The sequence below is a fragment of the Balaenoptera musculus genome, chromosome 8 (assembly GCF_009873245.2).
Source record: "Balaenoptera musculus isolate JJ_BM4_2016_0621 chromosome 8, mBalMus1.pri.v3, whole genome shotgun sequence".
Classification (NCBI taxonomy): Eukaryota; Metazoa; Chordata; class Mammalia; order Artiodactyla; family Balaenopteridae; genus Balaenoptera; species Balaenoptera musculus.
Genome location: NC_045792.1, coordinates 19121700 through 19137924, shown reverse-complemented (window position 1 = coordinate 19137924; position 16225 = coordinate 19121700). Strand labels below are relative to the sequence as shown.

At 36.8% G+C, this 16225-nt stretch overlaps 1 protein-coding gene across 3 annotated transcripts in view; it reads left to right on the top strand.

Annotated features, from left to right (window-relative positions):
• Positions 1–15349, top strand: part of LOC118899437 (protein NPAT) — a 59293-nt gene extending 43944 nt beyond the window's left edge. For all 3 annotated transcript variants that reach the window (XM_036861177.1, XM_036861179.1, XM_036861178.1), the window contains 8 exons: positions 1372–1468; positions 2439–2567; positions 4757–6427; positions 8289–8404; positions 8480–8588; positions 11172–11232; positions 11334–12489; positions 13724–15349. In XM_036861177.1, coding sequence (XP_036717072.1) covers positions 1372–1468; positions 2439–2567; positions 4757–6427; positions 8289–8404; positions 8480–8588; positions 11172–11232; positions 11334–12489; positions 13724–13801 — 3417 coding nt within the window. In that variant the 3' untranslated portion in view covers positions 13802–15349. The remainder of the gene's footprint in view (positions 1–1371; positions 1469–2438; positions 2568–4756; positions 6428–8288; positions 8405–8479; positions 8589–11171; positions 11233–11333; positions 12490–13723) is intronic.
• The last annotated feature ends 876 nt before the right edge of the window (positions 15350–16225 follow it).

Here is a 16225-nt window from a genome sequence, read left to right as displayed (position 1 = left end):
GATAAAGCTGGTCAAAAGGTACAAACTTCCAGTTATAAAATAAATAAGTACAGGGGATGCAGTGTACAACATAATGACTATAGTTAACACTGCTATATGGTATACAGTTAACCCTTGAACAGCTTGGGGTTAGGTGTGCTTACTCCACGTGCAGTCAAAAACCCACTTAAGCCAAGGGGGAAGGAGGTGTGGGATAAACTGGGAGATTGGGATTGACATATATACACTGTTGATACTATGTATAAAATAGATAACTAATGAGGACCTATTGTGTAGCACGGGGAACTCTACTCAATGCTCTGTGGTGACCTAAATGGGAAGGAAATCCAAAAAAGAGGGGATATATGTATACATATAGCTGATTCACTTTGCTGTACAGTATAAACTAACACAATATAGTAAAACAACTATACTCCAATAAAAATAAAAATTTTTTTAAAACCCACTGAAAAGTTTATAGTCAGCGCTCCATGTATCCAGTTCTGCAAGTGCAGATTCAACCAACCTTGGATCTTGTAGTGCTGTAATATGTATTTATTGAAAAAATTCTGCATATGAGTGGACCTGCACAGTTCAAACCTATGTTGTTCAAGTGTCAACAGTATTTGAAAATTAAGAGAGCAGCATACCCTGGGGCTTCCCTGGTGGCGCAGTGGTTGGGAGTCCGCCTGCCCATGCAGGGGACACGGTTCAAGCCCTGGTCCGGGAGGATCCCACATGCCGCAGAGCAACTAGGCCCATGTGCCACAACTACTGAGCCCGTGCTCTAGAGCCCGTGCTCCACAACAAGAGAAGCCAGCGCAATGAGAAGCCTGCACACCGCAACTAGAGAAAGCCCACGCACAGCAACAAAGACCCAACACAGCCAAAAATAAATAAATTTTTAAAAATAAATAATAAAAAAAGAGAGCATATCCTAAGAGTTCTCACAAGGAAAAAAATATTTTTTTCTTTTTCTCTCTTTTTTAAATGAGATGATGGATATTAACTAAGCTTATTTTGGTAATCATTTCACAATGTATGTAGGTCAGGTCATTATGCTGTACACCTTAAACTTACACAGTGGTGTGTGTCAAGTAATAACATTATAGCATGGTTTTATTCTATATTTATTTTATTTTAATGTTTGGGGATATAGTCACCAAAGTGATTAACTCTAATTAGTGGTATTAGGGAGCATTCACTTTCTATTTTCTAGTCTTCCTGTTTTAATTTGTTTTAAGTGAATAGTGTTACAATCAGAAGAAATTTTCTTGGAAGGGAATACTACATAAAAGGTACAAAATATCAGATGTCCTCTAATTACCTTGCTGGTATTGAACCATATTAATTCAATTAGAATCACTTTTTGTTTGTTTTTTGTTTTTGCAGAGTGAAATCCACATGTCTGAAGAAGCTATACAGGATATATTGGAACAGACAGAATCGGATCCAGCATTTCAGGCACTTTTTGATCTATTTGACTATGGTAAGTAGAACATTTCTATCAAAGCAGTTAGGAGAAAAATGTTTCTCTGGAGAAACAGCTTAAACAGAGTAAAACAACATTTCCCAGAGCATCTGGAAAAAGTTCCTGTTTTCATTAAAGCAAACATAATGGATATGAAAGAGGTTTTTTTGTTGCTTTTTTGTTTTATTTTTTCTTAAAGATACTTTAGCTGTAAAAATAAGGAACAGTTTTTGGGGTGAGGGGGGTTAGTTGTGGGCAGTTTTGCCAGTCATCAAAAATGTGTTGAGGTCTACTCCTGTACATATATTATACTAAACACAGTTGGATAATACAAGAGGAATAAAAATATTTGTCTATTGCCCTCAGTCTTATGGCCTAGTGCAGTAGTTCTCAAAGTGTAGTCTCCAAACCAGCAGACCAGCATTGTCTGAGAACATGTTAAAAATTCACTGGTCTAGGGACTTCCCTGGTGGCACAGTGGTTGAGGGTCTGCCTGCCAAGGCAGGGGACGCCGGTTTGAGACCTGGTCCAGGAGGATCCCACGTGCCGCGGAGCGACTAAGCCCGGGCGCCACAACTGCTGAGCCCGCGTGCCACAACTGCTGAGCCCGCGAGCCACGGCTGCTGAGGCCCGCGCGCCTAGAGCCCGTGCTCCGTGGAGGGAGAGGCCACTGCAGAGAGGGGCCCGTGCACCACAACGAGGAGTGGCCCCCGCTCCACGCAGCTGGAGAGAGCCCGTGCGCAGTGGCGAAGGCCCAACGCAGCCAAAAATAAATAAATAAATAAATTTATTTTTTTAAAAAATGCACTGGTCTAGTGGAAAAATCATACTTGTCAATGATATACAAGGCAACATGTTAAAAACTATAATTAAAGGACTATAATTAAGACCAAACTTTAACATTTGCTTGACCACTGTCAAGCTGTATTTGTTGCTTATTTTTATTTTGGTCATTTAACCAATTGTTTCCCTATTCCCTTTTTAACAGGTAAAACAAAGAATAATAAAAATGTATCACAAGGCATTTCCAGTCAGCATATGGAAACCAATCTCAATGTAGTCTTAGCAGGTGAAACTAATCTAGCAGTTAAAGGTTCTTTTGAAACAGAAGTATCTGGTAAGAATTTGATTTTGTTAATAGCAATCTAAATCCTAATATCAGTCTCCAAATCTCAAAGGCAGAAAATGTTGTTTAATTTGAAAGTTGTTCAAATTACCACGTAGGTCATTTTTGTGTTTCTAAGTTTTCTCTCTTCATTTAAAAAAAAAATTATTCCCACACCTTTAGTACTTTGATTAAAAGGTGAATTGTTAGTACTCATTCCTTCATGATGCAGTAGACATGCACAAATTGGTGTTAATAGTGTTGACCAGTTCAACCTGTCTGTAACATTTAACATAATTTTTTGAGGCACATATCCAAATCCCTGATGTGTAAGGTTGGTTTGTGGTATTAATCATCCAGCCTCGTAAGCAAGCTTAGCTGAGTGCTCAGTATCAATATCAATATCTCACTTATTTAGAGGAAATTATATACTCTGCTGATCGTCCTGAATTATGGGTTTTATGAGGTTTTAGGTTATATTCCTATGTGTCTGCTAAGTCAGTTCTTTATGTTTCTGCCTCCCATAGAGTACCAGTATGGCACATAATTGTCCACAATAACTACTTATGAATGAGGGAGGGCAGTGAATATGTCTATCTTAGATCTTTTAAATATTGGCCAAGTTTCCTAAAATTTCATTTTTGTGAAACATAACATATGCAGAAGTGCACAATAAAAGTGTACTTTAGCTCATTGAATTATAATCAAGCAAATACCCACATAACCATCTCTAAAGTCAAAAAATAGAATACCGCCAGCACCACAAAAACACCTCTTCATATCCCTTCCCAATCACTACTCCTTTCATCCCTGTTCCTCAAAGATAACCATTATCCTGGCTTCTCTCACATTATCCTGGCATCTCACACTTGCTAAACTTTACGCCTCTTTGGTACCACCTCTATCCATTTCTGTCTACGCCGAGCTATGCCAAAATAATCTTTTCTGTTCATCTATTCTTAAATGCCATGACCCCTTCCAGCTCCCTCAAAAGACTTCATGGCTTCCAAGTTTCACATCACGCCTTCCAAAAACCAGTTTTGGAATATCTCAGACTATATTCCTACTTTGAGTCCTTTGCCTCTACCCAAACCCAATCCTCCATTTCTTCTCAGGCTGAATTGTAGGAGGGCGTGTCTTTCTCATATATATTATGTGTGGAAGATTGTGCTTCAGATAAGCTCTGCCCTGCACAAAATGAAATTTGAAATCCTATTTTCTCAGAAAGTCTCTTCCCACTTCATTGAAACTGACTACCCCTGAATTTATATGGCCTGTATATAATTTCCACTGGTTTCCCCACAATAAGGATTCACATGTGCTCCATACCCACTATTATTTTACCAGTGTCACATTAACAGAATTTTATGATAGTTGATATACACTTTTCTGGATTTTTCCCAATATTTTTCAAAATGTTAATTGTTATTGTTTTCTGTTCTAAACTGTGAATGATGTATGACACAGTATATCAGTATTTTCTCAAATGCCCTTCTTTTTCCAACTATTAACACTTTTATTTGTCAAGATCTCCTCGTACAATAACACTTTCTCACATCCCATAGGCCAGAAGAGGTGCCTTTTGTTCCTATACTACTGTGGTTTTTGGCATGTTTCATTATGACTTTCTGTCCTATGTCTGCCTCCCTTAGACTGATATCACCAAGGGTGGAGACTGGGTCATTCATCTTTGTATCCCAGTACTGGTCATATGGTTGATCTTCAGTAAATGTGTAATAAATGTTAAAGTGTACACAATAACATCAAATGGTGATCATGCAAAATGTACTTGGCCCCATTTCACCTTCAAGAATATATCAGATGAAGTATGGTCAGTAGAAATGGTAGAAGTTGAAAAGTCAGTTGTTTTGAAAACACTATGTTTGTAGCCAGTTTTTTTTATATATTGGTACATATTAAATGTTCTTAAACATATATACTTTTTCCTTCTTTGTGTCATCTGTTTTCTAAAAAGCTTGAAAAACAATTTGGCACTTGTTAACAAAGGCATTAGTAATAAGAAAAGCACCTGTGAGTTTTTTGATACTCAAAAAGTGAGGGAGTGAGTTTATCAGACTTCCACTTGCTGGTATGTCAAAGATTAGTTACTTCCTTGGCAAAATAGGTTTTATAGTAAAGATGACTACCTTAAAAGCTGTTACATACTCACCATATCTTTCTACCATCCTAATATTTTGCAGATGATCAATCTGGTCAACCCCCATTTTGTACATCCTATCAAAATGAAGACACATCAAATGTTTTGAAGAATGGCAGCAACCATGATGAGCTTAGACAGGAAGCCCAGGAACATTTTTCCCAGATAGACTCTAGCGTCCAGAAAAAGGCCTTTAAAACAGTAGTATCTACTGAACAGAAGTGTAACCTTGATATCACCTTTGAGTCTGTGCCTAATTTGAATGACTTTAACCAAAGAATAAACTCTGATGCCGAATGTAATCAGCATTGTGCTGAATTATACACCAATCAGATGTCTACTGAAACTGACTTGGCTATGGAAGTTGAAAAGAATTCTTTGTCTCCAAGTGTGCAGAATGAATCTCGATTACAGCCTGATCAGTCTGATATACCAATAACTTCATTTGTTTCCCTTGGTGGTGAAACTAACAATGAGAACTTAATTCTCTCTGGAAAAACTTCTCAGCTTTTATCCCAAAATATTCCATTAACTGGAAAGCCATCTAAAAAAGGTCAATTTTGTGAAAGTTCTGACGATACAAGAAGACTTACAACTAATTTCCATGGTTCCAAGTCACCGGATTCTAGAGAAATTTACCAGAGTAAAATTGAAATTAATAATGTGTTACCAGTTGCATCACAGCAACTTTCAGATTGCCAAGATAATTCTTCACTTCAAAGTAAAATATTACCTGTGTCTCTTGAAGGTTCGGGTTTAACTGTATCTGAACAAAAAGTAGAAATTCACCTTGGAGATTCAGTATCTTCAATTAAACAACCATCTAATGATTCATCATCTGTTGAGTTAAATCATACAGATCATGAACCTCAGCACTCCAAGTCTGAGAAAGTTGCTTTGGGTTCACAAGAGCCTTCATCTTCTGTAAAAGAAGATGGAGATAGTATTTTTCTTTCTTTAGGTGAAAATAACTGTGAGGAAGTTACATTGATACCCCCAGAAGCTAATCCTATAGAAGATATACATTCTCTTCCTTCAGAATCTGTGTGTTCTTCAATGAGGGATTCTCACCCTGAGTCCCAGAACACTAGTGATAAACCTGCTGGCAACAAGTCAACAGAGATAGATGCATCAAATATAGTCTCTCTCAAAATTATCATCAGTGATGATCCATTTGTTTCCTCAGATTCTGAACTTAACAGTGCTGTTTCTAGTATCAGTGGAGAAAACTTGCCAACTATAATTTTGTCTTCTCCTGCTAAATCACCTGCCAGAAATGCAGAAGTAGTTAAATGCCTGTCTTCAGAAGAAACCACAGGTGCTGTCTCATCTGCTGAAGGAATTGGGGATTCAGCCTCAATGGAACAGAGCCTTTTAACATTCAAACCTGAAGACTCTACAGTAAACAACGCTCAGAATGAAGACAGCATTGCTTTTTCAGCCAATGTTACACCATGTGTTTCCAAGGATGGAGGATACATACAGTTAATGCCAGCTACAAGCACAACTTTTGGCAGTTCAAATAACATTCTGATAGCTACTTGTGTAACTGATCCAACAGCCTTAGGAACAACTGTCAGTCAGTCAAATGTGGTGGTGTTGCCTGGAAATTCTGCACCTATGACTGCTCAACCACCACCTCAGTTACAGACACCCCCAAGGTCAAACAGTGTATTTGCTGTCAATCAAGCTATGTCACCCAACTTTTCACAAGGTAACTTTAGAACATATTGAAGTTCATTTCTCTGGAATGGGATCTAATTTCTCTTGTGTGTGCTGTTGTTGACTAGAAGGTAATAAATCATGGATGAGAATATAAGATTAGATTCAGAAATTTGTGATTATGGCTTCTCTTTACAGAATTAATTCAATCAAACTTTTTTCTTTTAATCTGCTAAGCTATGGAATTCAGTGGTTTAATTTTTTATTTTTCTTTCCATAGTTACTTCTCAATCCATGGCTAAGCTATCAATACAAGAAAAAGAGGGGGGGGAGAGACTAATTCATCAAATAGCCATATACCTACTAAAACCCAGTGTTGTGGGAGATTTTTCTTAAATAGTTATCATAGTCCTAGTTTTCAAGGAATTTATTACCTATTTGGAAAGACTTTCAAGATACAACTTGAATTTCTCCCTGCATAATACCCTTTGTAATTTCTCACGATCTTCCACATTTGAAAATTGATCCCTGTCTTTAGAATTCTTTGTTTATAGGAGCACTTGTGGCATTTATTACATGCCATTTTATGTGTAGTGATTGACATGCCTGTCATAGTGGTCGTTGTTGATTATATGTTCCTTGAAGGTGGGGTTTATGGCACATTCATCTACACTTCCTTAGATATTGATTCCCAAGCTCCTTTTCCCGCTTTCTTTTTTTACATTTAGGCATACAATTAAATCAGATTAAATATCAGCAATTAAGTATAAAGCCTGATGGATCTATTTCAAGTGCTGTTTAAAATAAGATAAAGGAGGGGTCAGAATTAGTAGAAAATGTGGAACTTGAGCTGAAACTTAGAGAAATAAGGTAGTATTTGGAGTAAAAGGAAGGGAATCTTAAGCAGCACAAGGATAGGTAGGTATTTGAGAGACTGAGTTGGGTGTTCATGAAAGTGAGGAGATCAACCTTACAGGAGAAGTTAATGAATTTATTAGGAAAAGATTCATTTACAGGGCAGGGTTAAATTATGATAGCCATAGACTATATTGTTGACTTCTCCATGTAAACATTGTATTTTCTCCCCCAGTTTTGACTGGTTGCTCACTTATCTGGACCCTTTTTGACAAATACCATTGAGATAATATTATAGTTTGGGGTTGTGAGTAAGTCTTAGACTGTCAGTATTCAGTTTTGACCCTTATTTTCTGGTAAAAGATTCAGACTTGAAACCTGCACTACCAATTTTTTGATCAATTTCACTATTCTTTCTAGAGGAATCAAGGTACAACTAAAATATGATTTCCTGGCTGTAGAGTCTTATGCTTACTCATGATGTTTACCTTGACTAATTGCCATAAGAATAATATTCAGATTGACTTTTTCTTAATTTGTTAGCCTTGCTGTTGTCCCTAAATTAATTTTTTAAAGGAGAGTAGATTATATGAAAAACTGATTATAATTATATAGAATTTATTTCAAATTAATAATTACTAGGGCTTCCCTGGTGGCGCAGTGGTTAAGAATCCGCCTGCCAATGCAGGAGACATGGGTTCGAGCTCTGGTCCAGGAAGATCCCACGTGCTGCGGAGCAACTAAGCCTGTGCGCCACAACTCTTGAGCCCGCGTGCCACAACTACTGAAGCCTGCACGCTCTAGGGCCCGTGCTCCACAACAAAAGAAGCCACCGCAATGAGAAGCCCGCGCACCGCAACGAAGAGTAGTCCCCGCTCGCCGCAACTAGAGAAAAGCCTGCGTGCAGCAACAAAGACCCAAGCAGACATAAATAAATAAATAAACAAATAAATATATTTATTTTTAAAAAACACAAAACCTTTAAAAATAATAATAATCACTTTGGTGTCTTGTGTTTATTCCATTTTATTGAGAACTGTTGGTTGTTTTTTTTTTAGGATCTGCCATTATAATTGCTTCTCCAGTCCAACCTGTACTTCAGGGAATGGTGGGAATGATCCCTGTATCTGTGGTTGGACAGAATGGAAATACCTTTTCTGCTCCTCCTCGGCAGGTGAGATTTATGAACTGAAAATGGCTCGGTGCCACTTTTCAAACAAAGTATAATTAATGGCTTCTTCTTGTCCAGGTCCTTCATATGCCTTTGGCAGCACCTGTTTGCAACAGAAGTATCTCTCAATTCCCTATCCCTCCAAAATCTCTGAAGACTCAGGGACTAAGAAACAAGCCTTGTACAGGTACATTTTTAAGTTCATTCATGTCAACTTTATGTGTGTGTACTCCTTTGTTTGCAGCAATACGACGGTATTTTTTTTTTTTTTTGGAATACTAATAACTTTCCTAACAGGTGGTTGTCCAACCTTTGCTTAAAGTTTTTTGCAGTGATTTAAAAAAAAAAAGAAAAAAAGACAAATGGAGCGAAATAGAGTTTAGAAAAAGACTGTGTATTTATAGCAACTTGTACATAGTAGAGGTAATGTCAGAAGTCAGAAGGGATAGGATAGTTTGTTTAGTAAATGAAATCTATTGGCTATTATATATATTACAGGGAAAAAAATAGATCTCTTCCTCACAACATATATAAAGGTATGAACTCCAAGATGATTAACACCTAACAGTGAAAAGCAAAACAAATAATGAAAGAAAATGTAAGAGAATATCCAGATGATGCTGGGATAAAAGATTGCTTTTGAAAAATGAAAAAATCTGATAATGCTGACTACTCCAAAATTAAAGATTTAGTTCAATAAAAGACAACATATACAAAGTAACATGAGATTTTCATTCATGAATGAAAATATTGATGAATGTTGTGGTGAGTTCTCAAACTTCTCTACCTCAGACTTCTCCATCTTCATGGGTGACAAAATGCCCATGTTGTTAACCTAACAACACCCTAACCCTCAGAATTGTTGACCCCTTTCATTTCTAAGTCTTTAATCTTCACTTCAGCCAGCCTGTCCCATAGCTTTACCTTTAATTTTTCACTGCTTGTTATTAGACCTATATAATTTTTAACAGTCAATAACCTCTCTCAAAATACATTTCTGTATATCCATTGAATCTCTCTTCAACCAATGAGAGCTCCTATTACTTGAATCCTTACCTTTACCTGAATTTTCACTTCCTTTCTGCATTCATTTCCTTCCCTATCCAGGCTAAACCCCACAATCCACCACGTCAGCCACTTTTCCCAGTACTCTTAAACGCCTTCATATTCACATTCTTCTACCATATCCACTTAATACCCTCTAGCCCTGGATCTATCCAGCCAACCATTTCTCTGCCTTTACACCTGGGCTTCTTAGCATTGCTTTAGAAGAGATTCCATTCAATAACTCTTAAAACTTTCTCACCCTCACTGCCACTTAGCAATTATTTTAAATGTCTGCCTATCTTCTTTCCCATTCCTCCTTAATACTATTTCAGACTTCCACAGGTCTTCTCAGATCTATCCAGTCACCACTTTCCTCACTCCAGGCCAATGATTTTGATTTTTATCGGTAGTAAAATCCATTTTCTCACATTACTCGCATTTAATATGTACCTGTTCATCTAAAATCATTCTTCCCTTTTCCCTTCTTAGAGGAATGATTATCTCATTCTTTCTAAGGTTAATGCAGGCTACCTTCTGTCTTCTGTGTATCTTCAACTTTTCTTTTTTGGCTTCATCACTCTGTGGCTGTCCAACTGTGGATACAAGGATCATTCCCATCATTCCTTTAGGTTTTTCACATCTGCCAGCCCTTTATCCCCGACCCCTCTTATTTCCCATTACTTCTTCATCCATACTATTGTCCTTTCTCATGTTTCCACTAAAACTGTTTAAAGTCACCAGTGGCCTCCTAATGCTGCCATATGCGTTGGACATTTTCCATTCTTACCTTAACTTTACTTCCCTCTAACAGTTAATACTATTGGTGGCTTCTAGAACTACTGTGCTCCTCCCGTTCTAATTTTATGTAACTTAAGATCCACATACTCTATATATCTAAGTCTCACCTCTTATTCCTCAAAAACCTCTTCTGCCTACCTTTCCCTCTTGGTTAATATCACCGTTTATTCCTCATTTACTGTTCATGTCCGTGCGAATGCCCATTACTGTCTCTAAGACCTTCATCATCTCCTACCTTGAATATTTATAGCAATCTATAAATTCATTTCCAGTTTTCTTTCTTCTCTAGTTCATCTTCTACACTGCTGCCAGAGTGACTTCCTAAAACAAATCTATTCATGCGTCATCCCTATTTAAAACTCTTAAGGATTCTCTATAAAACCTTGCATAATACCCAAGGTCCTACACGATATCATCTTTGCTTTCGTTTCCGGCTTCATATCTTGCTGCCCTGCCACATAAACTCATAAGTCCATGGAAATTAAAATATGGCTATTAAAACTCTAGAGCATGTGCTCTGAGTGACATAGGCTTACAAACATGACAGTTAAATGGGCAGAATTTTAAAATAGGCATAATATAGTGTTTTCTTTAAGTAACTTTTTGGATCTAAGTAGTACCCTTAAGTGCTACATTGAGCATACTAATTTGTAAATCCAAAGACTGGATTCATATTTACCTGAAGTTAAAGCAGGTCATTTGCTCCATATTTATATTTCCTCAGTAACATGAATGAGTGATCGTCTCGTGTATATTACGAAGCTGCTTTTTTAGACCCAGTATGTGAAAGTATTTCATTTGTACATTAGCTATAGCTTAAATTTTTCTCATGGTGTCTGATACTGTGGTCTGTTCTGTTTTCTTTCAGAGAAATATACTTTCAGGAATGTTTTTCTTTTCTAATTAACTTAACTTATAATTCCAGGAAAACAGGTAAATAATTTGGTGGATTCATCAAGTCACTTAGTTGGATGTCATGTACAACGGTGAGCATAAAAGTAGTTTCTATCATAGAGTATTTGAATGCTCAAGTTAAAAGCATAAAGAATTTCTTTATGTTGCTAAGGAAAATTTTTTTTTCTTGTAGAACTGAAGTTCCTGACAAGAATATGGCCACAGATCTTGGGAAAAAATTGGAAGAAATAACAGTTCCCTTCTCAGTAGAAAGTATAGTTCCAACTAGCAAAACCTTTGAAAGCCACAGACGTGTGCTCTGTTTTGATAGCACTGCTTCTCCTGTGGCGAATACACAGGGAACAAACCATAAGCCGGTGTCCCAAAACAAAGAAAGGAATGACATTTCATTTTCTAATCTTGACTCACCCATTGTTTCCTCCACCTTAAAACCCCCTTCTAATAATGCTCTCAAAAGAGAGAGAGAGAAACCTCCTGTGCCTAAGATTTTATCTAAATCAGAAACTGCCATTAGCCGACATACCATAAAAGAAACTCAGTCAGAAAAGAAAGTTTCACCAACAGAAACTATACTTGAATCTTTCCATAAAACAACAGCTAATAAGGAGAATGAACTATGCAGTGATGTGGAAAGGCAGAAAAATCCAGAAACTTCAAAACTGTCTAATGGGCAGCAAAATGGGGGTGTACGGAATGAGAAAACTGTAGCTTCACTGCAAGAGCTAACCAGAAAACAAGGCACATCCTCAAACAGTAAAAATGTCATTTCAGTAGGTGCACCTGTGAAGGATTTAAAACAAGAACAAACCAAGTCTGCCAGTTCTTTGATTAACCCACTCACCAAACATACCACAGAAATGTTACAAGATATTCAGTGGCATAGCCCAGTAAGTAGACTCGCTGATAGTACTGATTTATCTGTACCCCGGACTTCTGGCTCAGGAGCAGGGGAAAAACATAAAGAAGAACCTACAGATGTTATCAAGGTCCCTTCTAGTAGGCGTTACGGTGAAGACAGTAGCACACCCAAAGTAATGGTCCCTCCTGTCACCCCAGACTTGCCCGCCTGCAGCCCTGCCAGTGAAACAGGGAGTGAAAACAGTGTAAACATGGCTGCCCATACGTTAATGATTCTCTCCAGAGCAGCCATCTCCAGGACTACTTCAGCTACTCCTCTAAAAGACAATACACAGCAATTTAGAGCCTCTTCAAGGAGTACCACAAAAAAGCGGAAAATCGAGGAATTAGATGAGCGTGAACGACACTCCCGTACTTCTAATAAAAGTCTTGCAAATTCATCAATACCAATGAAAAAGAAGAAAATTAAGGCAAGTTTGAAAGTCTTAATTTCAAAACCACACCTTGCCCTTCCTTCAGTGCTCAGATTAAAGATCTCATCATTGTTTGCCATAGCTACCTAACTGAACATTTTGGTCAAGATAGCTTTGAATTTTGATTGACGAAATACATGCTCTAGCAGTATCTCTCAGCCAGTGTGGTACTCAGAAGTTATCTAGATGAAACATAGCATTTTCAAAACAGTTGTTAAGGCATGTATTTATAAACATCTTCCTTGGGAACAGGAGGTTTTTGTTTCTGTCATGGTAGGACCCAAGGGTTGGTGGGGAGAATGACATAACACATGAAAAATTGGGAAGCCATTATTGTGTATGGAATTACCAAGTGAAAACTACTTTGCAACTCTTCCATCTTAGGTTTTTTCCACATGTCCTACCAGCTCTTCCATAGATTCTAATGTAAGTCAATGTGTTGGAGCAGTATAAAAATTAAATTTACCTGTTTCTTCTTTAACCACGGTTATCTGTAGGAAAGTAATGTAGGATTATCATTGATAAATTAAAGCCATTTTTCCTAAATCTGTTTAGCCGTTTAGTAAGTGGATTGAATAGAGAGGTTTAAAATGTCATAGAGGAAGTATCGTATCAGGGAAAGAATCTTGGCTCTGCTGCCTTGCAAGCCTGGGTTGAATCCTGCATCTCCTGCTTATTGGTTCTTGACTGTTGTTAAGCCTATAACATCTGAGTCTGAGCTGCATCATTTGACATGAGGTTACCACACATCTTACGCAATGGCTGTGAGGACTAAATGCAGTGTTTGTAAAGTGCCTAGAGTATGTTAAATGTTTGGAACTTGAAAAGTACCTGTTAACTCTTAAAATCTTAGTAAAGCTTTCTAAAGTTTACAGTTTAGCAATAATGACCACCTTATAAAAAGCGTGTTCTCTCTTGTCTCATTCAACATTCATACACTCTGAATTTGTATAATGTCTTGTGCTCTAAAATAATGAAATACCATTGAAGTATATTTTATTAACCTTGGATTTATAAAAATTGTCTCTACTTCTCTGTATAACTAAAATGCTAATGAACTAAACTGTTTTGGCAAAAATTTTGATAGTATATGAAAGTACCTGATTATGAGGGTCTATGTGACTTAATAAGAAAGCTAGCTTTTTGGCCTTGTTTGAGTTCAATATGTTAACTTAGGTTTATTTTTTCTTTCTTTCTTTTCTTTTTTTTTTTTTTTTTTTTTTTTTGACAGAAAAAGAAGCTACCCAGTTCATTTCCAGCTGGAATGGATGTGGACAAATTTTTGTTATCATTGCATTATGATGAGTAAATATTCTGAACATATAAGAACAGTAGCTATTTAAAACTACTATTCCTTAAACTATGAGTGTAGGGAATGAGATACTGACAGAATCTGAAAGCATGACCTGCACTTTCATTGTACTGAAATTTCACTTTATTTCTAAATCATGCTGTTTCTAAAACAGCTTCCTAGTTTGTAAATAGCTTTACCTTGGTATATTTTTATTGTGGAAAAAACATTTGCAGAAATGTGAGTAAAGCCAATCTGCAAAACTGTATATCTTTGACAATTGTATATTGTAAATACTGTGTAAATCTCGTTGAAATAGAGCTTAAATCAACCTAATGTTCTTACATTGTATTTTTGGCTTCTTATGATCTCTAATTCTGAGGCTTATTCATCTGGAATAGTTTCTCACTTTGAGTGGGAAAAGTATACTTTTCCTTATAAATTGCCTTCAGTAATTGTCCCACAAGATATCTGAAGACATAGCCACTAATTAGTACAAGAGTGATAATGAATTCAAATGGTAATAAAGTAACCAGAGATTAACAATTCGGGGTTTTTTCTAGAGTGAATACTTTGCCGCCCCTTCTTATAATTGCAGTAAAGATAATGTTCCTAAAATTGTACACTTTATTTCTTCTGGTTGTTCTGGTCTCTTTGTTTTAAAGAGAGAATTTTGTAAACCATTTGAGTGTTCTGATCTTTTGTTTATAACTTTTAGATCTTTTACATAACTTTAAGCGTTTAGACTATTGAGCCATAAAAAGTTTGGTTATGTAGTAGTTGAGATTTCTTGGTATGTATATACTTTTCCCCTAAATACTGGGGATTTAAAGAACTGCACTAATTCATAGAACTTTTTACATAGTAGAGACCAATGCACATTTAATTTAAATCTTGTGTTCTATGTTAAAGCTTGTATGCAGGATTATCTTCTGTTGTCCTTTTAGAAAGCCATGTCCATCATAAGATGTAAAAAGAGAAATCATAGTTTTCTATTTTAATTTAGTTTCTCCTAAAATGGGCTATGTTACACTTGGATATAGTACGTTGTCTCTGTACCCCTTAAAGTATTATAGAGTTTCTCTCAGAAAGTCCTTAAGGAGAATGAAAGAGGTGCCTTCTCTGTATTAGACTCGCACACATCAGTCAAGTTGAAGAATTGGTTTAAACCTTTAAATGAGTACAGAAATTATAATTCGTACTTGACCAATTGTGCCTAGATATTAAAGTATGTTCTCTTAAGTGCTTTCTGTTTTGTTAAATATCAGTATATTAAGGGTTTTTTCTGCAGGTGTATATATTTATGAGTCATTTTCCTCAACCATTTTTTTTTTTTAATACTGGGCCTTTAAAAAACTAAATCCATCCTACTCTTACACTACATTTCTCAATGTGGAAATCACGTCTTACTAGCTGAACCTTACTGCAGAAATTTGTGTTGTAATAAATTTTTATGATGTGGCAGTGGTCTGTTCCTAAGGAACCAGGAATTAGTACAGTTAATGTTTATTTAACTCAGCTTGATACTGTACTGCAGTTAGGTTTGAATAAATATTTTCATTAACTTCAAAAGTTTGAATTCCTTCATATTGGCAATCATTCTCTTTTAGATACTTTGAAGAAATTCCTTTTCAAGTCAATTCTTGTTTTCGGAAGTTTACATAATGCTGAAAATTATAGATTTTCTTCTCATTCAGTTAATTTGTATGTGCTAAGAATTCATATACAAATAAAATAAGCTCACTTTCTTCAGGATTCTTAGTTCACTAGCCAGGAGCCACTAGATATAGTCCAAAGACAACTTGTATTTGGAGCTTTCATTTATGTTCAAGAACAAAAGCGTAGTCCCGATTTTATCCTAAAAGTCCCAATGTGCTAGACTTAATTATTGTACCCGGTAATCTATTTTAACAGTCAGATGCCCAGTTGACTACATTTCAGGGTTAAAGTATACCACAGACAACCTGTGGCTACTTTTGTAACTACATGTAAGGATCCATGCACTGTTTATTTTTGGACATTACTTAGTGCAGCGGTCCCCAACCGTTTTGGCACCAGGGACCAGTTTCACGGAAGACAATTTTTCCACAGAAGGGGCGAGGATGGTTCAGGGTTCAGGTGGTTAATGCGAGTGATGGGGAGCGGCCCATGAAGCTTGGCTCACTCGCCCGCTGCTCACCTCCTGCTGGGCGGCCCGGTTCCTAACAGGCCATGGATTGGTACTAGTCCACAGCCCGGGGGTTGGGGACCCCTGACTTAGTGTACTCAGTTGTATGCCAAATTTGAGAAGTCTTGTAATTAAAATATTTGATTAGTTTAGCCCTGGATATTGTTGGAACCCTTTAGTAAGTATGTTGAAATTTTACATGAGTAAAGCATCCATCAGCATTCAGCCAAAGGCTAGATGTCATGACTATTAGGAATACCAAGATTAAGCTTTGA